This window comes from Cryptomeria japonica, chromosome 4 (assembly GCF_030272615.1).
Source record: "Cryptomeria japonica chromosome 4, Sugi_1.0, whole genome shotgun sequence".
NCBI lineage: Eukaryota > Viridiplantae > Streptophyta > Pinopsida > Cupressales > Cupressaceae > Cryptomeria > Cryptomeria japonica.
In genome coordinates this window covers 603,302,884-603,321,800 of record NC_081408.1, presented here as the reverse complement: position 1 = coordinate 603,321,800, position 18,917 = coordinate 603,302,884, and the positions used below count along the sequence as shown (strand labels likewise).

Genomic DNA, 18,917 nt, shown 5'->3' with positions numbered 1-18,917 from the left:
AAAGCCTATCTCAGTTTTTCAATTTTCCCTATAGTTTTATTAGGGAAGCATTTTTTCAGTTGGCGAAAAAATTGTCAGTCTCATTCAATGAAAAAATATAGATAAACAAGCACTACATTGTAGACACATAATGATCATCAATATTTCCATGTATTGCATACACATAATTACCATTACACTTGCATGTGACATCCATGAATGAATATGCAAACATGATTTTTCATCATTAACAATACAACTACACCAATGTGCTCATGTACAGATACATTGTATATCATCAATATAACTAAACCAGTTTGCTCATGGACATCGTATATCATCATAACAAAGTTACATAAATTCACATCCATATACAAATACAACATCCCACTTCATCTGCATCAAACATCCTCATGTCTTAAGAGAAAACCTTACGTACAACAATGCCTGCATATAAATGAAGACCAAAATAAGCAACCTTTTTATGCGGAATGAATGTGCTACAAGAAACAAATTATTTTGTCAAATTATAAATAGATCATTTGAAACATTTTTAAGATGTACAAGATTGTATAATTACAAAAATTACCAGTTTCTCTGCAAAGTCTACAAGCATAACTTTGAATAAAGATGCATGTTTATTAAAGCCCTTCTCACTGCATTTCTCTGCATGGTTGAAGACGATGGTAGATATTTTCATTTCTAAATGGCAATACATTCACTTGACATAGTGTGTGAATGTCTATAAAATTTAATCACATTGACAAAGTGAGGGATAGTGTTTATGCACAAAATTTAATCTCATTAATGCACAAAGGAATATGTACCATCACCAAGAGTAAACTAGTCAACAATGAATGATCTACATGAACCTATATTTTTAAGAATTGTTAGTCTACACATAAAATGCATGCATGAACATAAAGGCTTTATGATAACCACTTCAACTGAAATGCATGATAATAAATGAAAAGGTGGGATTATATACCATAAAAAGATGTCCCTTCAAATTATAACCCACTATGTTGACACAAAAATCATAATACGATATTGTTGTATATCATCAAAAAGACCTGCATGAGCATAAAGGTTTTGCAATAATTATATCATAAAAAATTGTCAAATACTGTTGTCTAATAACAAAAATTGTAAAGCTCGTCAAATGCATGATAATAAGCCATGTTGCAAAAGTACGTCCCTTCGAATTATATCGAGTGTACTCGCTATGTGCATGCAAAAACCGTGTTGCCAAAAAAAACGTTCATCAATAGACCTGTATTTTGAACACATCCTTAATATACACGTAACAAACTTGAACATTAAGGTTTTATGATCATTGTTTGAAATGAAATGCATGATAAAAAAAATAAGGCACCATTAAAGACCTACTACTCAAGTATGCATGAAGGGTCATCTTTTTGCTTAAGAGTATCTAGTATTGCTTCATGATCAGCAATAGTCACTTTCCATAGGTCTTTGGTCTTCGGTTTTGCTTAATGCTTCAACAATTTGACATTTGCAGCTATAATAAGGTGTCAATACATGAGAATGGTTTTGTGTCTCTCATAGTCTTCAAATGCAGGCATGTCATTCTTTCTAATCATGTATGTTCGCAACCAAGTTCCCACAACAATAATTGAACCTATAGGATATGTGAACCCGTCATCATCTGTCACTAGTTGTGTTAGCTTTTGTTTTCCCTATACACATCGTGCCAACCAATATTTTGATCTCTCTTCATTCCCTTGCAGTGCAACAACTACAAAAACATGTCCTGGTTGTACAAGATCTGATAGACGGTCATACTCAAGTGAACTTTCCATGTCATCATTTGACAAGGATATTGTTTGAGATAAAGGAGTTAGATATTGGGGAACCCATGTATCAACCCACTCACTTGACTCGCACTGATCCCAATCACACTGAACACAACTCTGACAAAAACAAGCCAACACTCGTGTCCAAATGGTCCATGTACTTGCATCTGAGCTGAGAAATGAATGCATCTTTGAAGAATCTTTAATTGTTTGGCAATCCAATCTGTATCCCACTGTGCCCTCCTCAACCAACCAAAAGAATCTAGTCACTGTTGAATCAAGAGTACCTCCATGTGACAATGTTGAACTACACCAATCAACAATAGAACTTCCTTCAGAGAAATTTGCACCTGAAATCCTCAATCACTCCTTAACTAGATCTCTCTTCAAACATACACCTGCTCCATCATGCTCCCCCTTCCCATGCCCTGCCTAAAAAAAACACCAAATATGAGGTATACGCCTCTCTACATGCATTCTACTCAACCAATAAAACATATGGGCATTCTTGAATTGACCTGTATAGTTATCTGACCATATGATATGTCGATCAATTGCAATATCTTTCTCATGCAAGAACTCAAAAAAATTCTTGAAAGAATGTTGCACATACTCGGAGGAGTGTGATCTATCATCACTCATATAAAAATGATACTCCCCGATTATCTTCATGTCCTCTTTTGTACTATCAGGAGCATGTCTATATGTAATGTGAACAAAAATAGCAATCTAGATTGAATTGTAGTACTAAGACTGTACCTCATTTTGTGGTTGCAATGTATAGTTCTCTGCAAAATCAACCACCAATACAATAGTGCCAATCGGGAAAGAGTTCTTACACATCCTGAACTGTTGATCCAACCACTGAGACCTATGGGTGTGCCTTGCATACTTGTAGAAAAGATTTTCCTTAAAATCGAAAATAAAATAAGTAACACTCACTTCTCTTGAGACTAATTCGCATCTAGAACCTTCACCTCCACTCTTCAAAGTATATTTCACTGTCTCATATCTTTTTTTCTTAGCATAATTCTTTCCAAACTCGTGTTCGCTGCCCTCATGAAAACATGAAACAAACTTTGACAACTCACCACATTGTGAGCACTTCTCATTCAAACAATCATTTCTATAGAAATAGCAGCCATCATCCCTAGGGCATAAAAATAGATCTTGCAAGTCTCTTGATGATCTCGGAAATAGCTTTGCACCACACTCCTACAATATCTCATTAGTATGCATCGTAGAACGAATATGGCATAAAAGTTTGTGGTACATTGAAAACTCCACATGGTACTTGCAACAACAAGTATTACGAATCTTAAGAGGTACACAATAAAATGGCTTCAAAGATTCAAAGGCCCTTTGTGAAATTTGCAAAGTTGGATGTACTTCACAAAAAAAATTGTACAACATTGTTTGGCTTGATTCCAAGAAATGTTTGCTATGCGGTGTGCAGTCTCCATTGTCGATTCTTAATTTCAAAACGTCCTTTACGTTGGGTGATACTCTAGAATTAGAGTGCCAAAATTGTTGAATCTCCTCCTTCACATTGTCAGTCAAATTTCTATCAACACGTGGAAGCCTCCCACCAAAAGCCCATGCATCATGTTGAAGTGGATCGTCAAGTCTTTGTCTTTGTGCAAGTGCTCTATCCAAAGTTTTACGGTTTATGTTCAAATCAACACAAGTTTGTCTCATTTGACGAGCCTTCCTCAATTGATGGCTTACTAAGGAGGTTGTAATCACTCTTCGAGCTACTCTCTTATCTCTTTCCTTGGTATTCTTTCCAATAGAATTGAGAGCATCAAATAGATTTTTGGCAATAATAGAATTTCTCTCCATCTTCTTGTTCATATGAATCTTCAATTTGTTTAGCAATGGTCTCATCTTTATCATCTTTATCAATTGAACAAAAAATTGGCATTTCCTAGTCAATGTCTTATTGCTAAAATTTTGGTCAAAAAGTTGTGTAGCCCACAATCGAACGGTTCTTGTTGACCTCTTGCCTTCAAGATTTGCAATAATGTTCTCATCAATTTCAAGTAACCATTTTGGGGTTTTTGAAGGTCTTGGATTTGGAATTTGTCTTTCATCCATGAGAGGGTCTTCATTTTTGAAGTAATTAGGTGTTACATATTGTTCACTTGGTTGAGCAATTCCACCTTCAATGTCAAAGTTTTCCACATTTTCACCTCCAATGTCAAAATTTTCCACATGTTCACCTCCTATGTCAAAATTTTCTACATTTCCACCTCCAATGTCAAAAAAATTCATATTTACACCAAAATTATGGACACCTTCATTGTCAACTCCCGAATTTTCACTTTCCATTCTCACATCATGTTAAGCATTTTCATTATCACTTTCAACATGTTCAACATTTTCACTTTCAAAATCTACATTTTCATTTTCAATAACTCGTTCAACATTTTCAAATTCAATTTCCTCTTCACTTGAAGTAACATTAGTAATATTTAACATACCTTGTCTTCTCCTCCTATGACCTTCTCTATCTCTTTCTCTATACACTTCAATTTGGTCATTTGAAAGCTTTCTTTTGCATTTAGACTTCCGACAACTACTACTCCCCATTTACCTCCACAAAGATGCTCCTAAATGATTGACAATGTAATATTTGACTGTAAGAATCTCTCAAAATCACAAATTTGTCTCAACCTGTCTGAAAACCCGTGATTGTCGACAGAAAACAGAATGTGAAGAATGTGGGTTGTTGGAATCCACAAAATGGCCCACAAGGCCCTTTTTATTTCCAAAAATCGGATATTTGATTGTAATGTATAAATTTGTGGTCCCAAATATTATTCTCGTTGCCGCTTTTTTTTTACTGTTTCCACATTAATAGCAATGGCAGAAATCGGATATCCGATTTTAGTAATCATATTTTAGAGAGAGAGATTAGGGGAGGGGGGAGAGAGAGATTAGGGGACAGAGAAATATATTAAGGAGAGAGAGAGAGAGAGAGAGAGAGAGAGAGAGAGAGAGAGAGATTGGGGAGAGAGAAAGATTAGGGGAGACGGAGAGAGAGATTAGGGGAAAGGGGGAGAGGGAGAAATATTGGGGGAGAGGGAGAGAGGGAGAGATTGGGGGAGAGAGAGAGATTGGGGTAGAGGGAGAGAGAGAGAGACTAGGGGAGAGGGAGAGAGAGATATTAGGGGAGAGGAGGAGATTGGGGTCATATGGTGTTCCATGACCCCTTAGGACACAATATGACCCCTAGCGACACCATATGGTGTCATAAGGGGTCATATGACCCCTAACGACACTGTATAGAGTCGTAAAGGGTCATATTGTGTCCTAAGGGGTCATATGGTGTCTTACAGGGGTCATATGACACAATATGACCCCTTAGGACACAATATAACCCATAACGACACAATTTGGTGTCGTAAGGGGTCGTAGGACACAATATGACCCCTTAGGACACCATAGGACCCATAATGACCCAATATGGTGTCATATGTTGTCCTTAGAGGTCATATGGTTTCCCATGACCCCTTAAGACACCATACAACCCCTAACGACACCATATGGTGTCATAAGGGATCATATGATCCATAACGACATCGTATAGAGTCATAAAGGGTCATATTGTGTCCTAAGGGGTCATATAGTGTCTTAAAGGGGTCATATGACACAATAAGACCCCTTAGGACACAATATGACCCATGATGACAAAATTTGGTGTCGTAAGGGGTCATAGGACACAATATGACCCCTTAGGACACCATAGGACCCATAACGACCCAATATAGTGTCATAAGGGGTCATATGTTGTCCTTAGGGGTCATATGGTGTCCCATGACCCCTTAGGACACCATGCGACCCCTAACGATACCATATGGTGTCATAGGGGGTCATATGACCCATAACGACACTGTATAGAGTCCTAAAGGGTCATATTGTGTCCTAAGGGGTCATATGACACAATATGACCCATGATGATACAATTTGGTGTCGTAAGGGGTCATATGGTGTCCTAAGGGGTCGCAAGACACAAGATGACCCCTTTGGGCACCATAAGAGCCATAACGACCCAATATGGTGTCATAAGGGGTCATATGTTGTCCTTAGAGGTCATATGGTGTCCCATGACCCCTTAGGACACCATATGACCCCTAACGATACCATATGGTGTCATAAGGGGTCATATGACCCATAACAACACCGTATAGAGTCATAAAGGGTCATATTGTGTCCTAAGGGGGCATATGGTGTCTTAAAGGGGTCATATGACACAATATGGCCTCTTAGGACACAATATGACCCATGAGGACACAATTTGGTGTCGTAAGGGTTCATATGGTGTCCTAAGGGGTCGTAGGACACAATATGACCCCTTCGGACACAATAGGACCCTTAATGACCCAATATGGTGTTATAAGGGGGCATATGTTGTCCTTAGGGGTCATATGGTGTCCCATGACCCCTTAAGACATCATAGACCCCTAACGACACCATATGATGTCATAAGGGGTCATATGACCCATAACTACACCATATAGAGTCGTAAAGGGTCATATTGTGTCCTAAGGGATCATATGGTGTCTTAAAGGGGTCATATGACACAATATGACCCATGACAACACATTTTGGTGTCATAAGGGGTCATATGGTGTCCTAAGGGGTTGTAGGACACAATATGACCCCTTAGGACACTATAGGACCCATAATGACCCAATATGGTATCATAAGGGGTCATATGTTGTCCTTAGGGGTCATATGGTGTCCCATGACCCCTTAGGACACCATATGACCCCTAATGACATCATATGGTGTCATAAGAGGTCATATGACCCATAACGACACTATATAGAGTCGTAAAGGGTCATATTGTGTCCTAAGGGGTCATATGGTGTCTTAAAGGGGTCATATAACATAATATGACCCCTTAGGACACAATTTGGTGTCGTAAGGGGTCATATGGTGTCCTAAGGGGTCGTAGGACACAATATGACCCCTTAGAACACCATAGGACCCATAATGACCCAATATGGTGTCATAAGGGGTCATATGTTGTCATTAGGTGTCATATGTTGTCATTAGGTGTCATATGGTGTCCCATGACCCCTTAGGACACCATATGACCCCTAACGACACCATATGGTGTCATAAAGGGGTCATATGACCCATAACGACACCGTATAGAGTCATAAAGGGTCATATTATGTCCTAAGGGGTCATATGGTGTCTTAAAGGGGTCACATGACCCCTTAGGACATAATATGACCTATGACGACACAATTTGGTGTTGTAAGGGGTCATATGGTGTCCTAAGGGGTCATAGGACACAATATGCCCCCTTAGGACACCATAGGACCCATAACAACCCAATATGGTATCATAAGGGGTCATATATTGTCCTTAGGGGTCATATGGTGTCCCATGACCCCTTAGGACATCATATGACCCCTAACGACACCATATGGTGTCATAAGGGGTCATATGACCCATAATCACATCGTATAGAGTCGTAAAGGGTCCTATTGTGTCCTAAGGGGTCATATGTTGTCTTATAGGGTTCATATGATACAATATGACCCCTTGAGACGTAATATGACCCATAATGACACAATTTGGTGTCGTAAGGGGTTATATGGTGTCCTAAGGGGTCATATGACACAATATGACCCCTTAGGACACCATATGATCCATAACGACCCAATATGGTATCATAAGGGGTCATATATTGTCCTTAGGGGTCATATGGTGTCTCATGACCCCTTAGGACACCATATGACCCCTAATGACACCATATGGTGTCATAAGGGGTCATATGACCTATAACGACACCACATAGAGTCATAAAGGGTCATATTGTGTCCTAAGGGGTCATATGGTGTCTTAAAGGGGTCATATGACACAATATAACCCCTTAGGACATAATATGACCCATAACGACACAATTTGGTGTCGTAAGGGGTCATATGGTGTCCTAAGGGGTCGTAGGACACAATATGACCCCTTAGGACACCATCAAACACATAACGACCCAATATGGTGTCATAAGGGGTCATATGTTGTCCTTAGGGGTCATATGGTATCCCATGACCCCTTAGGACACCATATAATCTCTAACGACACCATATGGTGTCATAAGGGGTCATAGTGTGTCATAAGGTGGCAAGATGAACCATTATTACAATATAAAAAGCAGTGCCAATATTGCTTACAAAAATTTGACACCTAAGGGGTCATATGGTGTCCTAAGGGTCATAGGACACAATATGACCCTTTCCCCTCCCCCCCCCCCGCCTCTCTCTCTCTCTCTCTCTATATATATATATATATATATATCCCCCCTCTCTCTCTCTCCCATAATCTCTCTCTCTCTCTCTCTCTCTCTCTCTCTCTCTCTCCCTAATATCATATACTAATTTATTTATAAATTGATATATTATATATTAATATAATATATATTAATAAACAATAGATTAATTATGTGCAAGTTTAGTTATTGAGTTTACTTATTAAAATCGGATATCCAATTTTTGTTGTACAAATTTAAAATTTGAAATTTTGGTTCAGGAATGCTTTGGGATTTGGCTTGGAGTGACAAGCCTAGAAAGTCAACTGAAAAAACGTGTTTTTCAGTATTCCTTGATTTTCTAGCCTTTACACTGGTGGCTGACGAATTTTTTTATAGCCAAAATTGATAAAACGAAAAGGGATTTTTAAGGACATTCTCAGATTTCCAACAATATAAGGCTTGTCTTATTTCAAATTTAATAAATTATTATTATTTATTTTCTAATTGAATTCTGACAAAAGTCCTGATTGATAGACTGATTGAAAAACACTCATAACTTTCAAATGGTATAACATTTTTTGAATCTGAAACATGTGTCACATCCTATGCTTCGTCTACTATAGGGAAAAAAAAAATTTGAATTAAAAAGGTTTTGACCAAGTTAAGGTAGTCAGACGTAGGAGTTTCTGAATTTCTGAAAAGTTGTACTAAAAAATTCATAAATAATTATTTACTTTATAAAAAATTATAAAAATATATGTGTCACATCTGGACATGAATCTAATACTTATATTATAAATCTTATAAAAAAATATTATGATTTGATTGTGATTAGGGTGGTCAGACATACGCCTACTTCTTATCTTTTTCCTGAAATTTTAGTACCACTGCATTGAAATTTGAAATTTTCATCAAATAGGTTTTTTTTTTTCCAAAAAACAACTAGTAGCTTAGAAACTACATTCAATTTTCTATAGACTCTCTTCTTACATATTTTTAAAAATGTGTTCACAACTTATTCAAATTTTCATGTCAAGTTGCATAACTCTGATTTTCTAAAATTTCATTGCCACTTAAGGGCTTGTTTTGGCACATCATGATCCTGCACATACCCGTGAAAGTGCAAAAAAGTATGTTTTTCATCTATTAAAGAAGAAACACCCAAAAGGTGAAACTTTGCAAAAGAGGTTTGTGTCTCCTAAAAGAAGAGATTGGTGTCTCTTAATGACTTTGTGCTCAGTTGTGGAGATTGGTGGCTCTAGTAGGTTGTTGCCTGCAAATTTTATAAGTGGGGATTGGTGTCTCCAGTGGGTCAATTGGAGACTGTAAATATTGCAAGATCATTTTATTTTTGTTTTAGCTAGATTTGAATAGTAGATCCAAGCAATCCTTCTTTGTGGTTTTTCTCCAAAAGGGTTTCCATGTAAATCTTGTGTTCTTAATTGTGTGGATCTTGTTTTTGATGTTATTGTGGTTGTTAGATTTTAATAAGTAAAAGATTATCTTATATTGATTCATCCACCCTCTCAATATAAGTGTGTGCTCATCAATTGGTATCAAATTCAAATCCTTATTATAAACAGTCTAACCACTAGAAGGTAGATCTCAGGAGCACATAGGGCTTGTCAAGAAGGTGTCTCCTCAAATAGAGCTCTATTTTTTGACAAAACAAACTATACATCTTGGAGCATAAAGATGCAAACTTATCTAATGGCTCTTGGCTTTGATATTTGGTAATCGATAGTCAATGGTTATACAATTCCATCATCTTCCCTAATGCATCAAGATGGAAATAAGGCTAGTGAAAATAATTCAAAGGCTATGAATGTTATAATGTGTGGTCTATCGAAATCAAAATTTGTCATGGTGATGCATTGTGAACCGACAAAAGAAATATGAGAAAAACTTAAGAACATCTATGAAGGTGATGATAAAGTTAAGAAGGCTAAGCTCCAAACCCAAAGAAGATAATTCGAGAGATTGAAAATGAAAGATGAATAAAAAATGTGGCCTATCTCCTTCATGTGGATGAAATTGTCGACACCATCAGAGGACTTGGTGAAAAGGTTGAAGGTTCAATGATTGTGCAAAAGGCGTTAAGGTCTATCCCTTAATATTTGATGCCAATTTTTCTGCCATTAAAGAAATAAAGGATCTAGGTACACTAAAAATGGATGAACTACATTGGGATCCTCGTGGCATATGTAATAAGGAATTAAAAATGAGAAGTCATCAAAGCAAGAAGAAGCATTCAAGATTTCAATGAAGTTGAAGAATGAAGAGCCTAAATCAAGCAAGGAGTTAGATGTAGAGGAAGCCCATTTTGTGAGAAATATGAAGAAAGGATAGGGAAAATACAAAGGTAAGATACCATTTAAATGTTTTAACTATGGTAAAATAGGATCTTTTGCTACTGAGTGTCCATGTGAATAAAAAGATGATAGTAATGATGAAGGAGATCATAACAAGAAGAAAGGGAGAAAACATCATCAAAATAAGAAGAATAACTTCCATAAGCACATGAAAAACCTCTATTCTAAAAGGGATAGTAGCTCATTTGAGGAGAGTGATGAAATTATCTTAAATAGTGACAGAGAAGAAACTATGTTCATGTTAGTAGAAACAAGGGTTGATGTCATGAAAGTTGAAGAGAACTGTGTTAATGAAAAGATAGATTCAGAAGAGGAGGAAGATGTTGAAATTAAAGGAGAAGTGGGTCTTGAAGAAGAACTTATTTGTGCCCTAAGTGAGATCAAGAATCTCAAGAAGAAGAATCTGAAACAAAAATTATAGCTACAAAAATATGAAGAAGAGAACAATGATTCAAAAGAAAAAATATCACAAAGCCTTGAGTAATTAGAAAAGATTATCATTAGCTTGAATATTCAACTAGAAGAGGCAAAAAGAATAGAAGAGGTATTGAGAAATCGATTGAAGACAAAGAAAGAAAACTATAAGAGGCTAGAGTCTGAAATTGTTTCATTGAGGAAGGAACTGGAGAAAACTACTACTCAACTAAACAAAAGATTAAATTTTGAAAAGAGTACTAAAATTTTGGATGACATCATCAATTGCCAAAAGTCGCCATTCATTAATACTAGTCTTGGCCACAAAGAAGACCAAAGAAATACTAAAGAAGATTAGAATCCAAACGCTACTAAACCACCCAAGAGAATAAATGTAGAAAATCTTAAAAGCAATACAAATACACTTAAGGGACCCATCAATAATGAATGTAATAAGAAGAAAGTAAATGGTGTTGCTTAAAAAAACCACCAAGGATAACAAGGATTTTAGAAAATCATTTCCTGACTAGGTTCTAAAACTCTTTCTTTGGGTATTCCATTTTCTGTAATCAATTTGGTCATAAAGTGGCAGCTTGCAAGGCAAATGAATTTTTTTTTATGTGAAACAAAAACAAAAAGATATTTTGGATTCTTAGATAGAAAATACAATTCATTTGCTCCTTTGTTGGATTACAATGACATATGTTATAAGTGCAACAACCTTTGCCATATAGCATGTTTTTTGTAGAAGTGGTATTGTGGAATCACCTAAACAAAATAGGAAAGTGGAAACCCCTGTTGAAAAAATAGGAAAAGGAAGCATGAGCAAAGAAAATATCAAATAAAGAAGCCTACGCATGTGCAAGCTACTTTTCATACCCAAGATGAAGGAAACCAATGGTACACTGACAGTAGATGCTCAAGCCACATGACAGGGGACAAGAGCAAGTTTTTCACTTTGAAGAATGTAAACAATGGAACTATAAAATTTTGAGATAATGTTACAACAAGGATAACTAGAAAATGTACTCTTAGCCTTAATAATGGTAAGACATAAATAGAAAATGTCTTGTCTATTGAAGGTTTGAACCATAATCTTCACAATGCTAGTCAAATGTGTGATCAAGGACACACTCACATTTCATGCTCAAGGTTGTGAGATCAGGAAGACAGGTACATGAAAACTAGTTGTAGAGGAAAATATAACAACAAATAACCTATACAACCTCAATGAGATCAAGGGAGAAAAATGCTTTATGGGACAAATAGATGAAAGATAGTTATGGCATAGAAGAATGGCTTATATGAACTATTATTGCATAGATAAATGTTTGGTAGACTACTACATGTGACAACATTAAGGCCAAGCATCATGCAAGCAGTAGGCATGGTGGTACATTCTCAAGCAAAAGAGACTCATTTGCAAGAAGTCAAAAGAATATTTAAATATCTAAAAGGCACAAGTTTGAAATTTGGTTTGTGGTATCTCAATGGTGAATATTTCACTCCAACAACATATATAGATGTAAATTGGGTAAGCAATGTTTGATGATAGAAATAATGTCATGTTGTAGACAAGTTCTTGAAAGATAGTAAGGTAGAAGAACAACATGTCAAGTTGGAGTATCTTAGGAAAATAAATTGAGTGCCTAAGGAGAAGCAAATATGTAGGGGGAGCTAATGACTATATTGTCTTTTAGCGATGTAGATTCCTTGGTGATATGCATTCAAAAGACAAATCAAAGAAAGATTAGGTGGTGGATTTTAGAAAAAGGGGAGAGTTATAGAAAAAGAGAGATTGATGGCATTGATGTCAAGAGGAAGAATTATAGAAGGGGGGAGATTCTTTTGTAGAGTATTGGACATCCCTTTGCAATTGATGTCAAAGGGAGAGGGTTACAGAAAGGGGGGGCATTGTAGAAAGAGTGAGTATTATGTTCTTGTTGTTTTCACAAATGATTAATTTTTTGCAAGGTTGCCATCAATGACAAATAGGGAGATTGGTGGAAATGTTGTCATTGATGTCAAAGTGTGTTTTGTTCAAGAAGGGAGATGTTGGAAACATGGTCATTGATGTCAAAGTTGGGGAGATTGTTTGTTATATTGGCTTTAATTGTTTGGCCAAATCATGAAATTTTATTATTTTGAAAAAGGTGTAATTGGAGAATGACTTGTAAAAATTTTAATATTATGATTTAATTTTATGTGGTTGACCTTTGTGTTTAATTCATTTAATTCTGATGCTTGAAGTAGTATAAAAAAAAAGTGAAGTGAGTTTGTGTGTAATGAACATGAGAGATTTAATGCATAGAAGATTTAATATGGAGCATATTTTGTGAAGTGTGAAATTGCAAAAAAAAAAAAAACATTCATCATCCATTGAAGAAGCAACATCCAAAAAGTGTAACTTCACAAATGAGGTTGGTACTTCCTAAAAGAAGAGATTGATGTCTCTTGTTGGGTTGGTGCCTACAAATTCTATAAGTGGGGATTAGCATCTCCAGTGGGTTAGTGCCTGCAAATATTGTAAGATCATTTCATTTTTGTTGTGGCTAGATTTGGACAGTAGATCCAAGTAGTCTTTCTCCATGGTTTTCTCCTCGAAAGAGTTCCCGCATTCTTCATTGTGTGAATCTAGTGTGTTTGTCATTATTGTGGTTGTTAGGTTTTAGTAAGTAAAGATTGTCTTATATTGATTAACTCTCTCTCCACCCCTTGCCCCTCCTCTCAGCATAAATGTGTGCTCATCGATAAAGATTTGTGTGAGTTTGTAGCCTTTCATAAGTTCTATGTATTGTTATGAACAAACAAAAATAAATAAATAAATCTTTGTGCATTACCGTGTCTCCTTCAATTGGTTTCCTTCTCCCTTTTTCCTATTAATTATTAGATTAGGCGCATGCAATAGTTTTAATTTGTATCGAGTTGGATCAATACTTGCACTTAGGTTGAGAAGGGAACTACACTCTTTTTGGAGGTTTGATATCAAGTTAGCAAGGTCCCACACTTGAGAGATCATTTCCATTAAGTCTCTAAAACATTGAACCAAGTTCAGCAAGGATACATAGAAAATTGAACTATTTTGTATTTTTAACTTTATTAATATAATATCGTATTTTTATTAAACAAATTTTAATTTTCATGACCATTTACACTTTAAAAGACATCCAAAATCACTTATATGTACTTGAAATATGCATATGATTACACTTGTTGATTACATCCATTTTATTATATTTACTTTAAGGAATTTATTAAGATATTTTCTTATAAATTCTTACATCGAAATCCACATTAAACAAGGCTGCGTCTATTCTGGCTCCAAAATGGACCTTTCGTACAACATGTTTGTGTCAGGTTAGTCAATCGCAGCCGTTAATTACAAAATCGACGATGTAAAACGTGCGACTAACACGTGTGTTAGTCAATCCATACTATCATTTTGGAGCCAGAATAGACGCGTCCCTTAAAGTTATTGAAAAACTATTTTGATTGAATTTACTAATTCCTTGATTGAACAATCAATGGCACGTCCTTTGAATTTTCCATATTTATGGAAACTTAAAACTCAATCAACTCATAAACTTAATTGATATTGCATCACATATGGATAATATGACTCACTATATAATTGGTATTGTACAGCAATTGCCTCTCATATTTAAAAGTGCACACAGAAACTTCATGTCAATCATATGGCTTTGGATTTGGGTAATGTCGTACCCACATCATTAACTTTCAATCTTTCCAGAAACGAAACGTAAACAGAAAGACAAATGAGGAATTTGAGTGACTACTGCAATTGGAAGCATCCAAAGCATATACCTTGTATATAAATTTACATTGTGATGTGGAATCGTAGCCTGTATATATATATTTTTTCAATAGTTGTTATAGAAATTGTCTTCCTTGAAAAGTCTGGCCAAACTGCCATTGAGGAGGAGCTACAGCATAGGAAGTGAGGCGTCGGCCATCACTGGTGGTGACCTCAAATGAAAGAGACTGGCCAATCAGATTAATGTTGCTGTGCCAGATCTGGCCCCAATTCCTGCTCATTGCCACCCACCCCCCTGTTCTTGACCCCTTCACACTCACTCCCACCACATCCCCTGCTGATCCCACATTTGTAACCACCACCAAGAAGAAAAAGTAAGTCCCCTCAATAGTAAAGTGCAGTCCGCCTTCTCTCTGGCATTTTACTCTGCGCAATTCACAAAGAATTTTTAGCTATTCGTTATGGGAGCATGAATCTTTAGGTTGAAATCTCTTCAATTAATAATCAAGCTATTCATTCTCTCAAATGGCTATTTTGAAGTATGAAATGATTTAACGATTGAAAATAAGTTACCTTTTATATTGGATGGGTACAATGCCAGCCTTCCAAAAGGCAATGCGCTCAAAAGCAAGTGGTGCTATCTCGAAGTGGTGGCGTGGTGGGTTGCACCACCCACCATTGTCGCCCGGCAGGGCATAGTTTGGCGGGCAGAAATTGGTGGTCGTTATGACCACCGATGGACTGCCTGTCAGACACCACTGTGGGTCATCCACACAGCGGATCTGGAAGCATGCTCCGCAGGTAAGGCCGTTGTTAAACAGGGCTGTGCTCACTGCTGCTGTGTTGCTTCCATAGCTCCGCCTCTGCACATTTCCATATCCACATGCTCCCGCTGTGCCGTTCCCCACAAACACAAGAAGGAAATTTAGAAAAATAATCTTCAAAGTAGAATAAGATGTTTATATAAAATACAGAGAAACATATATATAGTTTTAGAGGGCCAAATAGTTTACATCTCTTATTATTTAAAAGTAATTAAAAATGTCAAGGGTAGTAGTTCAATTGCTTGAGTATAATTGGTGAGGATGACAGTATGTTCCTTGATTACCATTCATCAAGGTTCAAACACAAGAAGGATCACAATTGTCAGTTATACTTTAGAATGGATACCCTTCAGTCCTTAACTCTCAACAGAAGAAGTATCAATATAAGCTCATGCTCCTATATTAAAGAGTTGAAGTTCAATTGCTTGAGTACATTTGATGAAAGCGACAGTATGTTCCTTGATTACCATCCATCAAGATTCAAATGCCAGAAGGTATGATATAATGGATGAGGTCAGAATTATACTTCAAACAATTTCAATAGAATAGATATCCTTCAGTCTTTAACTCTCACCAGAAAAAATATCAACATAAACTTGTGCTCTTAAATTAAATAAGAAAAACAAACTTATAAATGATATAAACCACTCCATAAAAACATAATTTTGATTACTGACAATTTTACATGAAAAAGACAGCAAAAAAGAAAAACAGGGAACTTTTATCAAAATTGCCTTATGAAAGGCAGCAACAGACCCAAACAGTGACTTACCTTTCCAAACACTTTCTGACAGTTTCCCTTTTACTATACATAAGCTTTTCACAGTCTATTAGATTAAGAGGAACGCTTGCTAAAACTCATAGCCATTTGTTCTTTGAAATACTCAAAAGGCTGAACTAACATCTTATCTCTCTGTTCCTCACTCTGTTTCCTTCAAACGCATCACCATAAATCTTATTCCTTAAATCCTCATTTTACATCAAGGGTTTTGCATTCAGTCAAACCATTCTCACACAAGTGACATAAAAGTTTAAAACATAAAATGGCAGGGCTTTACCAATAGTATCAGAGTCGTCTGCTGGTGCATTGGGAGTAGCATAGGCATAGCTCCACCCATTGTAAGTTCCCTTCTGCTTATAACAAGCACCCTGCTTCAACCAGGTCAGTATGACAAAGCACAGAATGATCCTTAAACGACAATCCATCCCAAACAAGCAAATTGATGAACCAGAGCTCCACTAAGAAGAAGAAAAACACCATATTATAGCACAGGCGGGAATATAAGCACATCATCACGGCTTTTGAGGACTCCCGCGCATGATTTATAGCAGCCCAGCACTTAATTACATTTATCTTGATATCTGAAAACCCATCAGAGACCAAGAATGAGAAGACGAGGGGCCCAAAAGAGCTTAGTGGCCGGCAGATTTGCTACCCCGATTAAACTGGCGATGATTGCGCGTATGCGTAGTCAAGAATTCTGTAATTCTACGGGTCAAACGTCTCTTTGTGAGAGGGGATAATATAGTTAGTCACTAAAAACGAAAAAAACATAAAATCTAGTTTGTGAGTTCAGATCCATTTGGGACTCGATGTTAAGGTTCTTCTACTATGAAGACTTCACACACATCTATGCAAGCATCTATTATAAATAGTTTTACTATGCTTAATTGAAAGGGTTTAATAGTTGCACGCTTCAAACTCTTCAATGGTACATCGAATTTTCGTTAAAAAATAGGAGTTTAAATCTATCATTGAGCTTCTCAGTAGTTACAACAATTACAAGACAAGTCATTACGTGGACAAAGGTTCAAAAGTGATCATTTGGAGGTGTTGATCAATACATATGCATAGATGCCCTAGTAACTGTGTGCTACAACCACCAAAAAAGCTACATAACTCTAATTGATATTCATCTAAAACAAGTGTCGACCAGTACTTACACATGAACGCCTCAGTAACTATGCATTATGGCCACCAAAAAAGTTGCATAACTCTTCTAGTTAATATTCAATGGTAAACTACACATGCACAAGTGAACATGTATTAGTGCATGTGGAATACTTTACTTGGCTTTTAATTTTCATGTATTGGTTATTGTAAAGGGATTGATTGTCAGTGTTAGGTGTGCAATAGATGGGTGACTATTGGTACATGAGCAACTATTGGGTCCTCTCCCCTATAACAACCATCCATTATAAATAGCTCTACAATGCTTAGCATAAGAAAGTTGTGTTTGCTTCTATAGACTATACCACATAATATTGTGGCCATGTGTCATTTAAAGCTCGTCCATCACACCAATTTTTTACAATAATCTTATTGACTATTTTCATTACACCTCTACATTATGTGTGATCATGTGTATGAGTGCACATGCATCCACTCAACAGATTCAATTCGGTATTATATGTGTCTAATAGATGGCCAAAACCAACACCTCATAATCAAGGCTCAAAGATGACATATGGTGCCACTCTATCATGTCATCTAACTAGCACCATATAAGCCTAACACTTGTTACTAGTATATCGACATGTTAGTGCGCTATACATTCATGAGATATGTCGACCTTCTATTGTAGGCCTAGTTGATAACCACTATATAAACACATCTATTGTACAAAGAATAGGTGGGAGAGAAGGACAACTTGGATTATATAGTATGTGTAATAGTGTAGAAAATTAGGGTTTTACTAATTAAGATAATAAAACCACTAATCTTACCTATGGGACCCATACATTTAAAGAGGGGTGAATCCAATAGATCTCATCACAATCCAAATAGGAAAAGGGTTGAAGTTTTGATTAGATTCATTGGTTTTTAGTTTGCCCCCTCTTTCTAGTTGAAATTTGGATGTGAATTGTGAAATTAGGGCAATGCAAAGGATAATTGAGGAGAAATAGTAAAAATAGATTGCTATGGACATCCAACGGAGCCACATACATCTGGGCAAAAGAAGAGATTCAGCACCTGCTCCTGAAAATCCGGGCTGATTTTATGGGACCAGGTAGTAGAGATTTGTCCTAGTCCTTCGATTTTCACTCCGTCAAAAGTTGAACTTGTTCGTCATTGTCAACTCTATTGAAATATCTAAGTACAACTCCCAATTTAATTCCCCACACATAGAAAGAGAGAAGAAAGGGTTGTGGATAGGGGTTTGCCTTGGATCAAACCTAGTTTAGGAATTAACCTTTAATTGAATAATGTAAATATTGAAGTAAATGCTAAGAGATATACCCCAAATCTACAATGGTTGATAGAAAGATTGAATATGCAATGCTCTTTGACGGTAATCACAAAAGCTACCAGGGAGGGGGAGTGCCTACCCATTTTCAAATTGGGTCTTGCTTAAGGGGGACCAAGGTGTTTTAGGGTACCTTGGTCCAGGACCAAGGTGCTACACACCTTGGTTCTCCAAAAACAGGACTAGAAAATGGGAAATGGGAGAGGGCAACCTCAAGATG

At 36.6% G+C, this 18,917-nt stretch overlaps 1 protein-coding gene across 1 annotated transcript; it reads right to left on the bottom strand.

Moving 5' to 3' along the window:
- Positions 1–14,385: 14,385 nt before the first annotated feature.
- On the bottom strand, positions 14,386–16,931 carry LOC131061085 (expansin-A4). The gene is made up of 3 exons (XM_057994596.2): positions 16,508–16,931; positions 15,199–15,517; positions 14,386–15,051 (listed from the first exon to the last, which is right to left on the bottom strand). Exons 1-3 carry the CDS (start codon positions 16,653–16,655, stop codon positions 14,742–14,744), a joined length of 777 nt encoding a protein of 258 aa, XP_057850579.1. The 5' UTR covers positions 16,656–16,931; the 3' UTR covers positions 14,386–14,741.
- Between the last annotated feature and the right edge of the window lie 1,986 nt (positions 16,932–18,917).